The sequence below is a fragment of the Acanthochromis polyacanthus genome, chromosome 15 (assembly GCF_021347895.1).
Source record: "Acanthochromis polyacanthus isolate Apoly-LR-REF ecotype Palm Island chromosome 15, KAUST_Apoly_ChrSc, whole genome shotgun sequence".
NCBI classification, from domain to species: Eukaryota; Metazoa; Chordata; class Actinopteri; family Pomacentridae; genus Acanthochromis; species Acanthochromis polyacanthus.
Window position 1 is genome coordinate 16790905 of NC_067127.1, and position 21423 is coordinate 16812327.

Genomic DNA, 21423 nt, shown 5'->3' on the forward strand with positions numbered 1-21423 from the left:
AAAGGATGCATGGATGGACATGTGAAAGTGCAACAACAGACAAAATAAATGCTGATGTCAGTGGCCGATACCTTGAAATATTATTGAGGCCATTTTTCATGCAAACTCCAGTGTCGCTGCACATATTACCTTTTTTTTTTTTTTAACCATCTACACAGTTGGAGGCAAACCGGCCAAGGCTGAGCTGCATCATAAAAATGCCACAACACATGCACAGTGCATCCAGATGGCCTGTGGTTCAGCTCAGCCACAGGAGGTCTCCACCTCACACCAGAATACCATGTTCCTCTGCGAGACCCTGAACGATTTGCAGCGGCCTTTAATGTTATTGGCGAGATCATGCGGACCGCAGCTCCAAACACCAGTGACAGACAGAAATATTGAAGACGCAGCACATTTGGGTTGCCGTTTTCCTTTAATTCATTTGATCCATCAAAGGATTTACAAAGCCTGCTATTTAAATGCTATTTTCCCCCCCCAAAACGATAATACCATTCATGAATACAGCTGCACATTGTTGATATATCTGGACTCCAGTGAAATTATTCTGTGCAGAGTAGCACCCAGACAGTCAATGAAGAGGCAATATTTCATATCATAATAGTTCTCTCTTGTATAAATAGAAATAAATCCATGCAATATTCATCTCTAGCCGTTGTATTTCTTGTTTCGGATTTGGCACCATCCTAAAGATGAGGTCAGTGAGAGTGCCCTGAGGTCGGTCTCAGGTTTTCAGATAGGAAAGAAAGACAATAATTATCCTGAAAACAATTTGACGACACACTAGTTTGTGTGTGTGTGATCAGAGTTGGATTCCTAATGCGATGGCTATTCAAGTACCAAGAGGAAATTTCTCTCAATTTTACAGAAACAATGATGCAAAAAGCCTGAACCACCAAAGGGATCATATTATGTAAACGACCCTTACCGTTGTTTTTAAAAAATACTTAGATAGTATCAATAATTGCATGATTTATAAATGTTTTTTCTAAGTATCATACAAGCTTAGTAGCACTACACGTCATGTAGCTGTCAGTGCTGTGCAACAAATATTCAATAATACTACTGATAATAACAATATTAATAACGATCATAACAATTCATCGTAAAAATTAGCAAATGCTATTCAACTACCATGTAAAGGAAATAGTTCGACACTGTGCTTTTTCTTCCAAAAAGAAACAAAACGGAAAAAAGGCTGCGGCTCACAGTGTGAAGATCACACCGTTCCCACAGAAATTGGCACTGTAACATACTGTACACTCTAAAAGACTGGCAGTCCCTCGGAAACAGAGGAGGCTGTCAAAAAGGAGCAGAGAAACATGCAGGCCTCTGGTTTGGCTTTAATGTCAAAGGCCTTGCCATTCACTCTAGGACAGGCAAAAAGAATCAGGCTCAGGAAACATGCCCAGAAAAGAAATGACTCCGTTAAGGAAATAAGACGAAAAGATGTCCTGCAACTTGTAAAAATATTCCAGTCGGGGGCTGCAGGATTAACTAACAGTATCTCTGATTTGAAGTAGATGAAATATACGAGGAGTAAATCAAACAGAGCAGCAAAGGTAGAATGCATTAGAGGTGGGCTGGGAAGGAGGTGGCAGATTCATAAATAATTTTTGACTTAAGGGTTGTTTGCACAGTGATAACCCTGAAGAACTCATCTCGCCGTTGAAACATTAGCTCTGCATCTTTCAATAAACAGTCTGTTTATTTGCAGCACAAGTGATGTGCCGCCACCTCCTCCTCCTTCTTCTTATTACCAGAGCGGATTGAAACTGAAATTATTTACTACGTGGGATCAGGTTGGTGTTTCTGTGCGCTTAATCTGAGTCTGACTTTACTGCAGCGCTAAAAACGAGGCGGGTTAACTGTTGGCGACTCTGGAGGCAAATTGAAACTGAAACCACTAGTGAGGGAAGTGTCAAATTCCAGAGGTGCTTTCAGCGAGTGTTGCTACAAATAGTCAAACGCGCACACTGAGAGCAATAAAACAAAAACTGAAATTATGTTCAAGGTAATACAAAGATTTATGCTTTTTTTAAAATTCAGATAAAGGGAAGCGGAATAAATGTTTAAAAAAGTTGCAGACGCTGGGCAAATTTCTGTTTCCTGAGGCAAGTTAAGATCTAGCACAAAAAAAAGGAACGAAAAGAAAGAAAACAAAACATCTCTCATCTCATTAAGCACTGAGCAAGGCTGTTCTCTAATAACAAAGCAATAACAAACCTATTTAACAAGACATGATACGCTCACTGGGTTGCCAGTTTGGTAGCCGACTCCCCCAAAAACCTTCAGCCACCTGGACAGAGCTGACCAACAACAGAGTGTCCACCTGGCAAAACTCAACTCAATGCCTACGGCCAGTAGCTTCAGGTGTGGTGAAGACAGAGAAGCCAGGCAACACCATGCCTGCACCTGTACAGCGCTACCCGCAGGTCATCAGAGGATGGTGCAGAAGAACTTCTTCTCCCGGAAAGGGTTCTCGGAGGCGGGGACGGGCATGATGAGGGGGTCCTCGCGTATGTGGGCGTCGCAGTACGCCATCAGGTCTGCAGCTGCTTTGGATACCTGAAAGGCAGAGATGAAGCAGAAGGACCAGCTCTTTATAATAAGTATTTAGGATCACAGAGATGCCTCCGTCCCCTGAATCCATCTCTTTATCTACAACTTTATCTCTAATTCTAACTGATGTTGTTTTTAAAGCACTGTTCTTCCAGATTTCTACACTACACCATGCTTTATTCATAATGTTTTCAGCATCTTGCCTTCATTAAGACGGTGTCTGGGGCTGTTTCTGGTTTTCCTACATGATGTTCATCAGCCATGTGACCTTAAAGTTCAGATACAGCCTCTGGGCAATGTTGCTTCTCCCCTCATCGCTATCTGATCTCTGCTGTTGTTGTCTAAAAGAGGCATAAATTCCCCAAGAAAATAATCATTTTAAAAAACACTACACAATGCAAACCAGATGAATCATTCTATGGAGTGAATCAAGTGTCTTTGTTAAAGACAAAACACAATGAGACAGTCAGAGGAGCTGATTTCCAACTTGGCAGGAAAACTGTAACATTGTCAGAATACCTTGAATCTGTGTGTAGGCAGAACTGCGTTAAAGTTATGGAGTTTATTATGATGTTTTGTATTGCACAGACTAAAAGATGCAGCTCGGAGATACTTTACAGTGAGTTTTCGTTTTGCTCATGCAGAAATACATTAAGATAAAAGATAAAGTTAGCATGTTAACATTCTCATGACAGACTGTATATAAAAGATGGATGTCTGAGTCTGATAAGTGGAGCCAATACAGACGTGGCTTAAACCTGAAGCAGAGATCAACACCTCTGTGGGCAAAAAGAATTGTACTGAATTGTACTGTATTGGAATCTATGAGAAAATGACCCCTGATTTGTTACCTAATGAGTTTTTGTCTCAATTAGCGATGTTCTGATAAAACTTCTTAGCCCCGATCCAATCTAATCTTATCCTAGTCGTTTAATATTTATTATCTGCCAATGCCGAGCCCCAGTTTGATACAAATTTCCTAAATGATGCACTAATTTGCAAGTATTGTAGATTAGCTGTTGCATCACCTGGTTGCTCTTACTGTTTAAGACTATGGCGACCAGAGCAGGCAGCTATGACAAAAGGTAAAGGGGCACCATGACAAAGTCTTCTGAGACACTTAATGACTCTGGGTACAATCATCCAAGGGCCTGAAAGCCGGGATCAACTAAATCAGCATTCCTATATCTTATTACCTGTGGCTTGAAATAGCAATAGACAGATGTCCAGTGTACTGAATTTGTAATAAAAATGAATCAATTATTGATTGCCGATCCTGCAGTTAGTAAGGACAACAAAACAATGGATGTTAACTAAAGGATCAGGCTTAGGGTTGTCCTGATATCAACCAGTTAAATATTCCTGATCTAAATTCCAACTTTGCACTTCCCTAGACTCAATTGCTAGTTTTGAGTCTCCTTTAATAATGCATAATGTTCATATTGTAAACTATTGTACTATTTTGAGTAAAACAGGCAATAAAGTAGGGCATGTCCTTGGACAAAGCTGAAGTGGCAGACTGACTGACCAACAGTAACACAAGCAATCCTCAACTCATAACCCACCACCACCACCACACACAGACTTTAATGTGGTTCTTCTGTGAACTCTGCAGTTTATATCTACCTTAATATATACAACTTGTATCTACCTCACTGTCATATTGCACCTATATTGTTCATTTGTATTTGCACAAGTATGCTCCTAAGCTACGTTTTTCTTTCTCTCTTTTCATTAGATTTTTATTCTTGTATTGTATATATATATATATATATATATATATATATATATATGTATGTATCTCCCTATTCATTTATTGATGTTGCTTATCTCAAATTTCTTGTTTTTTACCTCATTGTTGCACTGCCTGATCTATGAGTCTTTTTTAATTGCCCCCTGGGGACAAATAAAGCTTTCTGAATCTGAATCAAAGACCCAACAAAGATACATTGTTTTTAACCAGTTGTGTCTTAAATTCTGTGAAAGGAATTCTGAAGCATCAGTTTTGTTTTTTGTTGCTGTATGTTTTGCGTTTAAGGTCATTTCTATTTTTCATGCACATTTAATTATTAATCAAGAACAATGGAAAGAAATGGTGAATTTTATTAAAACTATGTTAAGTTTTTGGGGGGAATATTTTGTTTGCTTGATGACAATAACAATGATGATGTCAAACGAGGTGAACATCCCGTGGAGTCCTGGGGAACAGTTGTGTGACACATTTTAATTCTGATAGTTTTGCACTGAAGCTGCGACTCGCTGCGTTTATTCTCAGAGCAGATGTTTTTGGGGATAAAATTGCACCAGATGAGACCTGACTGGATGTTGTGCGGCTGTCTTTTCTTTGAAACTGCATATTGTCGGTGCTCCCGATCCGTCAGCGCCTGTGGCGGCTGCACTGATGCCCGTCACCTCAGCCGGAGGCAGGAGGACGAGGCGGCTCATCGAGGTGACTGACAGGTGTTCAGGCTGGACCTCGACCAGCTCAGGGGAAAACAGAGTGGGACTCATGGCTGCACTTCTTCCACCAAGGCAAAAAAAGTTGCATGTATTTTTCAAAGTCAAACAGTGACTATGAATTTTACAGTACAGTCAGACTGTATGTGAATCCAGGTTTCCACTCGGGAGATGAGTGGGAGGTTACGGGAGGAGAGGCAGCAAATGGAGAGCAGAGGAGCAGGTGCATCAGAGGGACGGCGAGGGCTCAGGGATCTACGTGGAGGACAGAGCCATCTGATCTCCTGCCTGCCACTTCACCTCACCCACTGCTGCTCTCACAGGAGAATATAACACACAAAATCCATCATGCTGCCTTTCAGCTTAGGTCCTCAACCAGGATTGTTACACTGTTATCTCCACCATCTCATAGCCTCAAATGGAAATAAGCGTAAAGGATTGTGGATCAATAGCAGTAGCTGAGATCTCTGTGTTTAAAAGAACAATAAAGCTAGTCAAAATCCTTTGAGAAGACCAAAAACAACAATTTGTTATTCCGTTTCTTGTGTCTTTCTGACATCTCTAACCTACGGCACTCTGCTGCGAGCTCATTTATTCTTACAAAACATATAGATTAGTTCACAAAAAGATGCTGTCACTTTTAAAAGGCTCATAAATTTTGCCAAACAGCTGTGCACTGTCATTTTAACTGATGTAACGCGAAGAAAAGCAATTTGTTGGGGACTGTTTTCTAACAGAACATTACATACTTGGTTGCAAGGAGGAGTGAAGTTCAGGTTTTCGCAGGACAATTCTTTTCAACTGTCAAAAACAAATTCATAGAATATCACCAGCTTCACTGCCTCATTTCTATTCACATTAGTCTTTCAAGCAAAAGAAAGACATTTTGATATGTCTTGTAATATGAAAAAAACACTGTAATTTTCACTAGATGATTTAAATAACTCAGTCTGGATAGAATTGATCATTTTGAATAGTTGGGTTATTTTGTGTGGGAGTGCCTCAGCATAGAAAATGTAAAAAAAAAAAGAAAAAAAAGCATAAAAATATATAAATAAAAATACAAAAATAAAAATTTGCTTTACTTTTATGAAAATGATTTTTGAGCACGAACTGTTCAGAATCTTTCTTGTAACACTGGCAAAGGCACCCTAAATAGTTTTTTCTTTGGACAGCATTCAGTTCTGGCTCATGATACGAAGCCCTGAGATGCCCATTTTAATGGTCAAACAAATTCGTCTTATTGCCTCATGTAGTTGTACCAACTTTAAGGCACTGCAGCGTATTTCCTTTTGGTCAATATCACCCTTTCTGTAGCCAAAATCATCAATCTGACCATCTAGAGCTGCACAGTTCTGACTAGAAGTATAAACATGAATATTTTTTGTCAATATTGAGATCACAATTAGTCTATTCACTGAAATTTTTAATTGACTTTAGAGACTAAATACTGTTATTGCACTTCCCATTTTAATAAACAGAGCGCTGCTTTCACTTGTTCTTCTAATCTTCACATTCAGAGCAAAATAAAAATAAAACTGTACATAAAACACCTCACTTGTCATCATTAGAAGCAATAATTTACTGATGTTCCATAAAAGCCTCACATGAAGGCTATGCTAAGCTAGCTGTCTGACACAGAGAAGCTTCTAGCAGCTCACACAGCTGAGACCAAAAATTCCTTTGAAAAGAGAAAATTAAGCATTAATCAAGCTAAATCTGCCTTTTTTATCCTTCTGTGAGCCTTTTAAATATCAATATTACAATCACTCGTGTTCATTCAGTTGCGAGCAGCCAATCATGACCATAATTTCCATTCAATGAATTGTGCAGCGCGATAATTAATGTTGCTTTTCCTGCCACCAAATCTTCAGTTTTAGTGTTTCTCTCCTGTTCCTGGCTCACTTCACTGTCAAAAAAGTGAATTCTGCACATCAACAGACTCTCTGTCTTTTAAATAAACAAAAAACTGCTTATCCAGGAACCATTAAATTGGAATAAATTATGCTCCATCAGACAGACTTCTTTTGTAGATTAGTCATAGAAAATGAGAACCGAGCCAGGTTTCTTTTTGTATCAAGCTGAGTATAAAAGTACAAATGACGTGTTTGAATTAACTGTCCTTGCTTCACATTGCATTGTGAGTATTGCCCATGTACACATCACGATGTCGAGGCTCACACAATGTATCCTGCAGCTTTGTTTTGACTAAAACCACTGAGTTACCAGTAAATCTGAGACAAGACTGAGCTTGACAGAGTGATGGAAATAGCACTCTAAAAAAAGACGGCATGCTTTTGTGCCAAGAGTAAAGAGGTATAATAATTACTATGTTTAACAACTTAGGTTTGCATATTTATGTGCTAACATTTGCTACATCCAACAGGCACTAAACAACTGAGGTGGAAGACAACACTAATATATCATTAGTTTATCACTAATGGTATATTATTAAACTATATATTGGCTAAATTAAAAATGCAAAATCATGCAAAGTCATAACAATTTGTCTTGTAGGGAACAGCAATATCTTGACCATTTGTTTGGATAATCTAATAATATTAATCCATTGAGACATTTTGCTAAAAGACACAAATGTCAGCCACATGGAGGAAAATTCACACAATATCCGCATGATTCACTCTCTGAGTAAAAATGATTTTTGTACAAATTTCCATGGCAAGCCGTAGTTGTTGAGGCATCCCAGTCTGGACCGGAGAGGTGGGCCGGCCGACTGACACACCAACGTTGGCATCCATCGAGTCACACTGCTAGCCAGACCAAAACAAGCTCACAGATTTCTGACCAGTCCTACACATTCAGTCAATTCAATCTGCCTCTCCTCCTCGGATATTCACCGCTTTTTGAATTTCTTCTGAGTGAGCGTATCCAAATACAACACCCTGTTTACACCAGAAACACACAACAGAGTCCTCTCATGGTTCACTGCCACTTCCATTTACATCCAGCGCCATTTTTTTTTTCAAATAATCAAAGTGGAATTTTAAAATTAGAAGTTCAGTTTAGTCCTGGGATGACATTAAGCAGTACAACGAATTAAGTTCCCAAACTAAAAGAAAAAAGGCACATTGACAGAACAGTGTTTCACACACGGCTGCCTCTCTGCATGATTCTGTTCTGCTCTAACTACTGTACTGTCGCCACCTTCTTCCACTTAATGCGTCTCTATTATTTATGTCTGCTTCACTACACCTGCACTGTGGATCTGTTTTGCAATTCCTCTGTCGCTGATAACAGCTCATAAGTCACTGATTACTCAATACAGCCTCAGTAAACAGAAGTGTCTTTTTTTTTTTTTTGGAAGCTGACAAGAACTGACTTTCAAAAAACACATTTATGCTTGGCAGCATCGTAACACTATTTGACAGTATGCTTTTGCACTTCCTGAGTCACAGCTGAAGGGAAAATCAAAACAGCAATGAAATGCCACATTATCAGTTACTATGTGCACACAGGCGCACCACTGATCTGAATATTTGGAATAAATACGCTCACATGCATGGCACCTTTGAGACACAATACGATTAGTATTTCAGCGGCACTTTCTGGCCACATCCAGCCTCTTGTCGCTGCATCCAAACAGGAACAAAGCCTTCTCCTGCTATAGAAGTAAACAGCTTAATTATTTTCATAATCAAAGTAAATGCAGTAATTATATTATCACGTAGCTGCAGCCAGGGTTTCTGCAGAGAGCAGAAGCCCCACAGGACAGAAAGTGGAACTGCACTGTGTGTGTCATTAGGCCCAGACTGATTGTAATTACACTGCAGCCCCATGATGGAAGGAGAGTCCTTCTAATTAGCACAGATCACATTCCTTTGGCTGATTGAGCAATTAATGAGAACGTGGTGATCCCTCAATCAGCCGCTCTCGTCACTGATACACTCTCTCCCTCGTCAGATCCCTTAATTAAATTTAAGGGATCGCCACACGTAGCCAACGCTCCGTTTTCCACTCTGCTTTTATTTCCAGCCACATTCTTCTTCGCTGGTTCTTCTTCTTCTTCTTCTTTTAATGAAGAACTACTCGGACCTGCACATCCGACGTGCCGAGCGGTTACGAAACACAAGCAGCTGTCTGCCCATCGATCAGTCAACAACTGCTGCGGACATAATAAAGATTTGAAACCTGCAACTGGTTTTTGCTTGCACTCTTTGAATTTGCAAAAAAACATATGTAAATACTTCAAATTTTATATTTACAACTGCCTTGGGCCTAATGTAGTCTGACATCCAAATCAGTGATTTTTTTCCTCCTTAACATATTAATCCAATATTTCTTTGAAAGTTTTTAAAGCTAATAATGAGAGTAAAATCACCAAATTCCTGCCAAACTTGTTATACCAGGGGTGTTAAACTCATTTCAGTTCAGGGGCCACATTTAGCCCAATTTGCTCTCATGTAAAATCAGAGCATAATAAGCTATAAATAACCACAATTCCAAATTTTCCTGTTTCACTACAAAAAAGTATGTTCTGAAAATGTTTACATTTAATGAACTATTTTTTTTACAAACATTATGAACAACCTAAAATTGCTTAAGAAAAATAGATTCACTTTCAACAACATTATGCCTCAGTTTACCATTTACACATTACAACTTACAGATCACAGTGTTTCTACAAAGGAACACAACGTTTAGTAACAGGCATCTGGAACTGAACGATACAGTATTTTACTTTATGATCACAAAGACAAGAAAAAGACAAGAAACAAGACAAAGTATTACATAAATGAGATACAAAATGACAAAAATGAGACAAACAACCCGAAACAAAAAAAAGAGACGAATAATTAGACAAGAAAAGAACAAACAAAACAAAAAAATAGACAAAAAACACAAATGAGACAAAAAGGAAACCCAAAAAGACAAAAGCGAGAAACTAAAGGACAAAAACAGAAAAGCAACAAAAGTCAGATGAAAAATAACAAAACAAGACAAAATATTTCAAAAATTAGAAACAAAATGACAAAAATGAGACAACACAAATGGTAAATATTTATATAGCGCTTTACTATACCTTCAAGGTACCCAAACCGCTTTACATGATACATCACAGGCTTTTAAGGTTGCTGTCATCAAACCTTTGCTTAAAAAGCCCACTTTAGATCCAGATGTGTTAGCTAATTATAGACCGATATCCAACCTACCATTTCTCTCTAAAATTCTGGAAAGAACAGTTGCAAATCAATTATGTGAACACTTACAAAGGAATAATTTGTTTGAAATGTTTCAGTCAGGCTTCAGAGTGCATCATAGCACAGAAACAGCTCTAGTGAAAGTTACTAATGACCTTCTCATAGCATCAGATAATGGACTAGTCTCTATACTTGTTTTGTTAGATCTTAGTGCAGCGTTTGACACAATCGACCACAACATTTTATTACAGCGTCTAGAACATTCAATTGGCATTAAAGGGACAGCACTGGACTGGTTTAAATCCTACTTATCAGATAGGTTCCAGTTTGTGCATGTCAACAATAACTCTTCTGAGCATACTAAAGTTAATCATGGAGTTCCTCAGGGTTCTGTCTTAGGACCGATACTTTTCACATTATACATGCTTCCTTTAGGCAATATTATTAGGAAGCATTGTATTAACTTCCATTGTTATGCAGATGACACACAATTGTATTTATCTATGAAGCCAGATGAAACTGATCAGTTAGCTAGACTGCAAGATTGTCTTAAGGACATTAAAACCTGGATGACTTTTAACTTCCTACTGCTAAATTCAGACAAAACTGAAGTCCTTGTATTTGGCCCCAAACATCTTAGAAACTCGCTTTCAAAGCAAATAGTTACTCTGGATGGCATCACATTGGCCTCCAGTACTACTGTGAGGAATCTTGGAGTTATTTTTGACCAGGACATGTCCTTTAACTCACACATAAAGCAAGTCTGTAGGACTTCCTTTTTTCACCTGCGTAATATTGTAAAAATCAGGAACATTCTGTCTCAGAGTGATGCAGAAAAATTAGTTCATGCTTTTGTTACTTCCAGGCTTGACTATTGCAATTCCTTATTATCGGGTTGTCCAAATAGTTCTCTCAAACATCTACAGTTGATCCAAAACGCTGCTGCGAGAGTACTGACAGGAGTTAGCAAAAGAGATCATATTTCCCCTATACTTGCTTCTCTTCACTGGCTTCCTGTTAAATCCAGAATAGAATTTAAAATCCTTCTTCTGACATATAAAGCTCTTAATAACCAATCTCCATCATATCTTAAAGATCTGATAGTACCTTATTATCCTAGTAGAACTCTTCGCTCTCAAGCTGCAGGCTTACTTGTTGTTCCTAGAATTTCTAAAAGTAGAATGGGAGGCAGAGCCTTCAGTTATCAGGCGCCTCTCCTGTGGAACCTGCTCCCAGTTTGGGTTCGGGAGGCAGACACCCTCTCTATTTTTAAGACCAGGCTTAAAACGTTCCTTTTTGACAAATCTTATAGTTGGGGCTGACTGGGTGACCCACAGGGGTTCGGCTTGTGTCTTCATTGCACAGCTGACTCCTTCTTGGACGTCCCTTCGTTCTGCCTCTAGTCATGCTGCTATAGGCCTAGGCTGCTGGGGGACTTTTCTTGACGCACTGAGCCCTTCTTTATCTACCTTTACATTAAATATGTATACCGTTATTGCAGTACATTCACTCTGTTTCCCCCTGTGCTATTTCTCCGAGTGTCCCTGGTCCCAGAGCTGGATGCTTCAGATCTGCGGTTGATGTTCCACCAGCTGGTCCAGTCTCCACCATGTCCACTGTGGGATGCTGCTGCTGACCTTCCTCCAGCCCTCTGCTTCCAGCTCCCTTTTTCCACCAGTCAACTCTGCATTGCCTTCACTATACTGTTATGCTAACTTACATACTGTTTGAATTTTACTGCTAGCTATATATGGAGTATGTTTAATGTCAGAGCCGTACATCATAAGAGTAAATTATGAGTCAGTTTTCAATGTTAGCTTATACTTTGTCTGTGTCACATATCCTGTCATGCATGTATCCAAATGTGTGTTGTGTTTTCCTTGCTTTCCCACCCCTCCCTCTTCTCCCATCCCTCCCCCTTGCCCTCTTCTGTCCTTCTCAACCCGCCCGGCCAGCAGGCAGATGGGTCCCCCCTATATAGAGCCGGGTTCTGCTCGAGGTTTCTTCCCTGTTAAAAGGGTGTTTTTCCTTGCCACTGTCGCCTTTGGGCTTGCTCTGGGGGTCAGGCATTTGGGTTCTGTAAAGCGTCTTGAGACGAGTTGACTGTAATTGACGCTATATAAATAAAATTGAATTGAATTGAATTGAATCACATTCACCCATTCACACACTGATGGCGGAAGCTGCCATGAAAGGCGCTAACCACGACCCATCAGGAGCAATTAGGGGTTAGGTGTCTTGCTCAGGGACACCTCGACATGAGCACGACGGGCCGAGGATCGAACCGGCAACCCTTCGGTTGCAAGACGGCCACTCTACTACTGAGCCATGCCGCCACAAAACAAAACTAAAAAAAGAGACAAAAAGTTACAAAGCAGCAAAAACTGGAGACAAGACAAAAAGAACAAAATGACAAAAGTCAGACAAAAAGACAAAAACAATTGAAACAAGACAAAACAAGATACAAAATGACAAAAAAAAAAACAATGAGCAATCTAGTATTTTACATTATGATCGAAACAACTTGTCATTTTCTAGAAATTACTTTAAATGTGTGGTGTTACAAACTTACAATTTAGAGTTAATGTCTTCTCCGTAATTTTTACCGGCTCTACCCTCTGGTGGGCTGGTTTTGGCCCACATGTTTGACACCCCTGCGTTACACCAATGTCACCACAACTGTAAGAAAACCAAACTTTACCAGTAATGCAGCCAAAAAACTAAACCCTGGTCACAAACAGCTTGACAACGTTAAAGTTGACAGACCTAAGCCATTCAGAGGAACTTACATTTTCGTCAGACTCACTATGGAGCCGAGTGAAAACCACAAAGATAAGCAGGAGATCAGCTGTGACACTTGAGATCCAATTACATTCCAGCCTGACATATCTGTTTCCATAAAATGTTAAGGTGACAGTAAAACTGACGAGCCAAATCTATCCCGACACTGTGATCTAAACACTTCTCACCTCATTCAGAAAAACAACATCATTTTACATGTCTGAGTATTTACCTTTCACCTTCCACGGCTTCATAAATTAGTCTGCTTTCCTCACATGCTATTTCAGGCAGGGTTATTGTTTTGCTTGCTGCATTTGCTACCCGTTTTTTAAACAGACTAAAAAAAATGGAAAAAACATCATTTCTGGTTCACAAAAGCATTTCTTTTTTCTGCTGTGTTGCTGTCATTGTGGCACCATCATGTGAATCCACTCGAGAGCTGGCTGGAGGCCTGAACATAATGTGTGAAAATAAACAAACAAAACAAGAAGCAGCCCACCCAGAAAAGATGGCAGGAGACGGGGTTTATTCAGGATTTAATGTGGAAGATTGGCGTCTGAATTTCAGAAAGTTTTGAAACTGACTGCGAGAAAACTTCCTGATAATTGACTTCTGAGCATTTCTGTTTGATGCCAAGACAGTTGGCCGCATTGTTAGCCTCGTCGTCGCACCGAATGCAGGTGAAACGTCAGCTGCATGACACGAGGGTAAAGGTACAACTAGGTCGGTTTAAGAAGAATCTCTCCTGTAGAGCATCCCATTTGAAACATCTGAGGTAAAAACTCAAAGAACCAGAAGCTACTCAAGCTGCTGATGAAAACCTTACAACCTTCAGTTTGTCTGTCAAAGATTGTGGTTGGGTCTCAAAGTACTGAAACCAGCGTTTCAGCAGAGTTGTAAGTGAGCTGGTGTGGTCCAGCTGCAGCTGGTGGTGGAGGGCTGGGTAAAGAGAGATCTGCATTTTCTACAGCACGGAGTGCCAAAAATACGGCCTGTGGGCCAAATCCGGCCCGCGAGAAGGTCCAATCCAGCTCGCGGGACGACATTGCAAAGTGTAAAGATTACAGAGAAGACCATAACCGCGATTTGTAAATTTGTAAAATTATAAATTTAAAATAATTTCTTAAAAAGTTGTTTTGATCATAAAGTAAAACACGATATTGCTCATTGTTCTTTTGTCATTGTGTGTCTCATTTTTATAATATTTTGTCCTGTTTTCGTTTTGTCTTTTTGCCTGACTTTTGTTTGTCTCATTTTTGTTCTTTTGTGTTTCCTTTTTGTCTCGCTTGTGTTTTTTGTTATTTTTGTCATTTTGCTTTATTCATTTTGTGCATCGTTTTTGCCGTTTTCTATTTGTTTTGTCTCACTTGTGTTAGTTTTTTCTGTCATTTTGTTGCTTTCTAAACTTTTTCATCAAATTTTTTGTCTCTTTATTTTGTTTTGAGTTGTTTGTCTATTTTTCTTGTAATTTGTGTCTCATTTTTTGAGTCTTATTTTTTAGTCTGACGTTTGTCATTTTGATCAAAGTAAAATACAACATTGTTCGGTGCCAGATGTCTAAATGTTCTGTGCTTTTGTAGATAAACTGTGATGTGTAGGTTGTAATGTGTAAATGATAAACTGAGGCATAAAATTGTTGAAACTGAAATTACTTTTCTTAAGAAATTTCAGGATTTTTTGTAATTTTCAGAACATACATTTTTGCACTAAAACAAAGGAAAAATTTGGAGTTTTCATAATTTATAGATAAATCGGGGTTGATTTTTACTGGTATGGTCTACTTGAAATCAAAGTGGACTGAATGTAGCCCCTGAACTAAAATCAGTTCGACATCCCTGTTCTAGAGGAAACAACCATTGCAGAGGCACATCGAAGTCATTTTAAGGCATGGAAAAAAAGCTTCTCAATATGCAACTTTGATCAACAGAAATGAGTTTTAAGGGGATTAATCAATGACCAGAGAGACTTTACAACACATCTATGTCTTCTAGGATTGAAATCTGTTTGCTAAGGTTGGGTTTTCCTCCTGAGGTTTGAACATAAATACAAAACCTGTGTCATATTATTAGGAAAATCAGATGGGCTCATGATAAGCTTTCCATTTTATTTAGGCCTCCATCCGTCACTGGATGCCTTTCAAATGCTGCTGGCTTTATCAGTCTGTTAAGGTGATGCCATTGTGTCAAATTTACGTTAACGTTCTTCACGGCTATAATCACACAGACCTACAAATGTGGCACACGTGCAATATTTGTGAAACACGAGAGACCAAAAAGTACACGAAGCGTTACCCATTATGTACCTACATACATCATATACGTGGATCTGATTTGCCTTCCTGTCCTTTACTGTGGCTGCACACAGTTCAGACTTCTACAGACTTCCAGTGAGACTGCCATCGCTGCTTTTACAGGAAAGTGAACAGGATTCAGACATGAAGCCGACACGTTCAGACGCCATCAGATTAGTGGAGTACCACGCCTGTCTGAAAGGTGCCTAAGCTGCATCCGTTTTTACTCAGATATACTATCTGACGCAAAAACAAATGAAGCCTTTCAATAAAACATTGCACCACAAAAGGCGATTTGTCCGTTAAATCGTCTTGCCACACCTCCCAAACCCTGATTACAAGCTGGAGATAAACACTTTGTTTTAAAAGACGAGGAAGTTTTCCTGTGAGTGGCCCTTGTTGTGCTGAGTAGGGATGACGGTGTATGGCTGACTTCCAGGCTTGGCTATAATGCTGAGCGAATAGCCTCGGGGCTGCGGAGCAATCATTCCCTGAGCACATGAGGAGCCTGCCGAATGAGATGATGACACGGCCCTTTAAGTTGCACAAGAAGTCGTTCATGAAAATGTCGTCCCTTCACATACCGGAAACATATGAGCGGAAACTAGCCTTTTAGTAGGGCGAAGACATAAAACAGTTAAAGCAATTACTTGTTTTATCTAATGAATGGAAGCAATGGAAACCCCTTTTCATACCCCTTTATTGATGTTTTAAAGCATAATGACTGGCCTCTACTATAAAGAGTGCATAGGGAACAAAAGTCAATATTAACCCAGTGCTGTCTGATGAAGGCCTACTGCTACACAGTAACAGTATATAAAAGGACATTTGCTCATTTAAATTTACATTTTCTTTCCTCTTCTGGGAGTTTGAACATTTAGCTCATGAGCCTGTGAGTATAATGTGAGGAGGAATTCTGCAACCAAACTGACCCAAATTAGCTGAAAGCTGATGTCAGAAGTGGTCAGCAATCACCATGCCCCACTACTCTGTGGGTTCACCGCTCACAGTTACCACATGGATGCTGCTTGGGTGTTCCAGCTGTGCACAACGCTGTGACAGAGAGTTGGTGACATCGGTGCTTTCAAGATGAAGTAAGGCTTCATGTAATGCCTGTCAGAAGACGCTCCACTACCCTAACCTGGGACACATTCTTTGTTCTTGTCAGGCTGCAGTTGGGGAGGTACAGTGTCTCGGTGGTTAGCACTGATCCCCGGTTCATGTCTCGGCCGGAGACTCTTGCGTGTTCTCCCTTTGAATGTGTGGGTTTTCACTGGGAACTACGGCTTCAGACCAGGAGCTCAAGAGATGTATTGCCATAGCCAAAGATGCTTTTAACAAGAAAAACACCATCTTCATGAACATACACATCAGTATGGCGGCAAAATTAAGAATCCTCAGGTGCTACATCTGGTCAGTCTTGCTATATGGATGCGAAACGTGGACAATATTGAACAATATGCAGAAGAGATTCCAGGCAACGGAAGTCTGGTTCCTACGAAGAACGCTAAAGATATCGTGGGTAGAAAGAGTAAGCAATGAAGAGGAGCAAATGTGAAAAGAACTATGCTGGCAACCATCAAACTGAGAAAAATTAGATTCCTAGGACATGTGATGAGGAAGAGTAGCATAGAGATCTCGCAACAACATCAAAAACAGAAGGGAAGAAAGCAAGAGGACGTCAGAGAATGACATACATTGACAACATCAAGGACTGGACAAACACATCGAAGGCAAACACTGTAGTATTACGCAATGTATGACAGAGAAAAGTGGAAAGGCATGGTCGTCAATGCGATTAAGCAAGACACCTGAGAAGGAGAAGAGGACGACTCCGACTTCCTCCCACAGTCCAGAAACATGCTGAGGTTAACTGATGATTCTAAATTGTCTGTAGGTGTGAATGTAAGTGTTTTTGTCTGTCTCTCTGTGTAGCTCTGTGATAGACTGCCGACCAATGTGTCCCCTGCCTTCACCCTAAGGATAGACTCCAGTCCCCCATGACCCTAATGAGGGTTAAGTGGTGTATAGATGATGGATGGATGGAGGCTGCAGTTGGTCGTTGGAATAACTGATGGGAAATCTAAGTGTGGTGGTTTTTACGTGTTTATATGCATAAAAAGAATTATTGTGGCACCAGAGGGAGCTACGCAAAATCTGATAAATGTCTTCAAGTGATGCCCGTTTGTTCAACGTCACTTTGGGACAGAAAATATAGGTTTGGAAAAGCTAAAAAAAGAAAGAAAGTGGTATTGTGGAGTTGCAGCCCATGACTCATCTGAGCTGGAGACAAGAGGCTGCATTAACTGCTATTAGCGCCAATTTATACTTTCTGGATCCACATGTCTGTACAGGTGCACATGAGATGAGTTTCTGCATCGACCTCTGCAAACGTCTGCATGCGGACTAAGATTTGCGACCGCTGCAGTCGTACCAACTCTACATGCAACAGGAAGAGAGATTCTGCGAACAGATTAGACATTATATCCACACATTTATGAAGTAAGATTTGAAACCGAGGGAGCTGCTGCTGGACTTTGATTTGCTTCTCCAAACACAATGAGAAGTTCTAAATTGTCCAGAAATCCTGTGCTACGTCCACACACTGCTCTGGAGACAGGAAGGCAACAAGCTCAGCACACCTCCAGAATAAATATTAGCATATCACGGTGCTATACAACCCATTCTGTATCTCAGTCTGCTAGATCCTGTGTGTTTTTATGCTTAATATGAAGGTCAATATGATGTGTTTATGTAGCAAACTGACTTGTACCTGGTAGTATGTATATTGTAGCACGAATTGAACTCTACTCTCTGGATTCAAAGGCTTCATCGGTCAGCAAACGATACATGGAAACCACGAGTTAGCTTTTAGCTTCACACATTGAAATCTTAGACTGAACTGAGAGCGCTTGAGTTGCATTGTGGGTAGTCTGACTCATCATATGTGGGTTGCAGGTATAAGCCTGGCCTTTCCACCACCCTTTTCACATGGGATTCTCCTCTCCTTCCATTATGTGTGCGTTCCCGTTCTAAAAAACACATTCACTACATGAAACAACAACAACCACCTCTGAGCAGCGACCTACACCCTGAAGACGGTAAGTTCTGCAAAAGATTTGGATCAGACAACAAAGAAGTGTTTGCTCTACATGCAGATATTACACCAAAACAGCTCCCTCGTCACTATTTTGCAGGAGCACAGTCGCTACTTCCTTAGCATAGCCTCGCCCAAGATGGCTATGATTGATTCTGAGTGTTTATGAGGTGCAGTCAGACCATTCTCCAGCATTGACACATTGCTGTGGAGGCAAGACCACATTATGGGTAATGTAGGCTGGCGTGTAAGAAAAAAAGCATGAAATAAAAAAGATAATGCATCTCTGCATCAAATGCGTTGCCTTGATAAAAACTGACCATTGTGAGTCTGATAAAATGATCGGAGTGCACTGCTAAAAATAGAATAAAGAATAGAGACTCCATGAAAGCCTGATGGTGAGCGTTTCCTCCTGTTGTATCAGTGCATCCACTAAATGGGTTAATGCATTCATAATGGACTTAGATGACAAACAGACAATAACGGACATAGGATCCAACACGAGGCTTTAATCTAAAGTGTTTTTGGAGTGTGGAGCTGATCAATGTCTGCTTCTGCGTCTATACTGAAGAAAGCTTGTTACAGAAGAGGCAGGAGCATAAAATGTGGTCTGGATGAAGGTCTAAATAACACGACTGGTCATATATATACTATGCTCTTATGCTTGTCAGAAAATCTTATGAACCAACAATGCTTCAATCTTTCTCTAAATCTTCCTCGTCATGCCTGAGACTCCCTGTTCCAAATCGATTTGATCCTACTGAAGAAGTAAATCTTTAAAAGCACAAACATACAGCACACTTAGATTTTTAAAAAAAACACTCGATATTGTCCTCAAACAGCTGGGTACCGTAGCGTTTATCACATGATACTCAAAAAAGAGTAATTAGTGCATTAAAATGGGGCTAATTTGAGCTGTGGATTAATACACATTTGGTACACTAGTGAGTTCATACAAAAGGACGATCCATGTTCTCAATAATAAAGCAGCTTGTCATCCGGTTTGAGCGATCAATGTCTTTTTTTTTTAATGAATTCTGGACAACAGCAGCATCAGCCTAGCTTTCAGGTTTAATGATTGCGTGCAAATATTAAGAAATGACCACCACGTATGATAATGTTGCCGATTCTACGCAAGAAAAGTAAATATTTGCAGCAGATTGTCCCTTATGAAGAGAAGGTTATTCTAGTGCTCATCAGAAATACATTTTAATAAGCAGGGCTACACTTTTGGAGGCATGGATGAGTATTTTGCTGTACAGTTTAGAGATGTGCGCGCACAAACAGAGGTAAAAACCAAAGCCCCGTACCTTTATTCTATCCATGCAGGCCTCCATCTTCAGCTGCTCCACAGCTTTCCTGGCTTGGGAGATGCTGGCCGTGCTGTTGTTGGCGATGCCGTCCTTCATGATGCTCCTGTGACGCCAAGCAGAGGCACAAAGGGGGGCAACATGGAGTCAATGAACATCACATTAGATCCAGAAAGCAGCAAGCCCTCCTGGCAGTATCTCTACCCCCCCTTGGAGCTGCCTTTCTCTAACACAACCCATTTTTTCCCTTTTTAATTTAAAAGGACCCATTTTGTCTGGTGGAATCTATTCTACAGCAGCCAAGCTCCATTTTATCTGGAGAAAGAGCAGCAGCTGGATAACAGTTTGTCATTTATCAGCCGCTGCTCATGCACGATTGTTGCTTTTTTATTGTGTGTCAAGTTATAGCGGCCGGTTAAAGAGAGGGAGAAGTTACAAAAGGGGTCTTAGTGCTTTAGTCAGGTGCACCTCAGAGGATACATGTTGAATTGGTGGCGTTTCCACTTTTTGGGAAGCAACTTTCCCTCCATCTGCAGCCATGGATCACATCTCCGTCTGCTCCTCAACTTTCTCCTCAGCTGCAGCAGTGGAGTTCATCCTGCCGCCTTCCTGCACATCAATCCCACTAAATCTTGCTCTCATTTTTAGGCCCCTTGACCCCCTCGCTTCCTCAGATGCCCCAGTTTGGCAGCACTAACCTGAGCACAGATGTGTTTTAGGAGAATGTGCATGGAGGATATGAAGCATTTCACTGAGGTGGGGTGCTGCTGTTGAATCCATTCACTCACTCTGGGTTATTTTTCCTCACATCGATTTGTTTATTTCATTGCATTAGCTAGAGTAGAAATCAGACATGATGATTGGTAAAAAAAAAAAAAAAAAATTTAAAGAAAGGGAGGGGGATGCTGATTTTTCCCCCAATCCACCCCTTCGTGGCTCTAAAGCCAGTTTGTAGCTTTTAATCACAGCCTCGGATGAAGCTATCAGGCCTTTTGCATGTAGGTTTCCCTTCGATTCGTGCATCCACAGCTGTGCTCGGCTCCATCTGTGCAGCCTCTGAGCCGTTTTAGCCAAAATGCAGCGACGCTAATTGTTGATGCAGATCTGTCAAACATGGGCGACTCTTATTTCTAATGAGATTAAATAGTGGACACACAGAGCGGAGCTGCGGCCCTGCTCACAGCACAAAACAGCACAAAAAAAACCCACACACATCATGTACTGCGAACAAACGCACGGAGGGAGATTATTAGAGCAAATCTGCATCGCTCGGCTACATAAATGTTGGCTACAGCCGCCGACCTACCTGAAATGTGCCAATGGATTTCCAATTTGGAGAATTCCGGGTTGACTCCACCCAACACACACACACCCGCGGACGCACACTCACACTCACACTCTCTCACACACACGCACAAAAAAAGCGAGGATCTGTCAAATATGAAATGATAAAGAGGAAATCCCTTCGTCTCCCTGAACCCGCGGAGGTAGATCCTGCCGTTTTAATTTCGCCTCAGCGGCTTCGTTCAATGTGAGTCGTGCGTATTCCGTGTAGGAAGATGAAGCGGCGAGGTCTTGGTGAGCACCACGGCTGGACTTGGAGAGATGTTACGCATGCAGCAGGGGGGGAAACCTCTGTATGACGATCAGATACAGGCTGAGGGGCAGGGAGCACTCGATCAGTGGACCAGGAGCTGCAGCAAGGAGAAGAAGCAGCGTTCAGGATTGGAGCTGCCTCTTAGTCAAATTGGGGGCTGCTTGCTTTTT

General features: G+C 40.7%; 1 protein-coding gene across 1 annotated transcript; it reads right to left on the reverse strand.

Moving 5' to 3' along the window:
- Positions 1 to 396: 396 nt before the first annotated feature.
- LOC110949313 (guanine nucleotide-binding protein G(I)/G(S)/G(O) subunit gamma-4) lies at positions 397 to 21420 on the reverse strand. Its single transcript, XM_022191273.2, has 3 exons — positions 20963 to 21420; positions 19657 to 19762; positions 397 to 2568 (listed from the first exon to the last, which is right to left on the reverse strand). Exons 2-3 carry the CDS (start codon positions 19753 to 19755, stop codon positions 2440 to 2442), a joined length of 228 nt encoding a protein of 75 aa, XP_022046965.1. The 5' UTR covers positions 19756 to 19762; positions 20963 to 21420; the 3' UTR covers positions 397 to 2439.
- Between the last annotated feature and the right edge of the window lie 3 nt (positions 21421 to 21423).

Coding starts and splice junctions, on each gene's coding strand:
- LOC110949313 (XM_022191273.2), bottom strand. CDS start 19,755: ATGAAGGACGGCATCGCCAACAACAGCACGGCCAGCATCTCCCAAGCC. Junction 2,569..19,656: donor CCTGCATGGATAGAATAAAG/GTACGGGGCTTT, acceptor TCTGCCTTTCAG/GTATCCAAAGCAGCTGCAGA.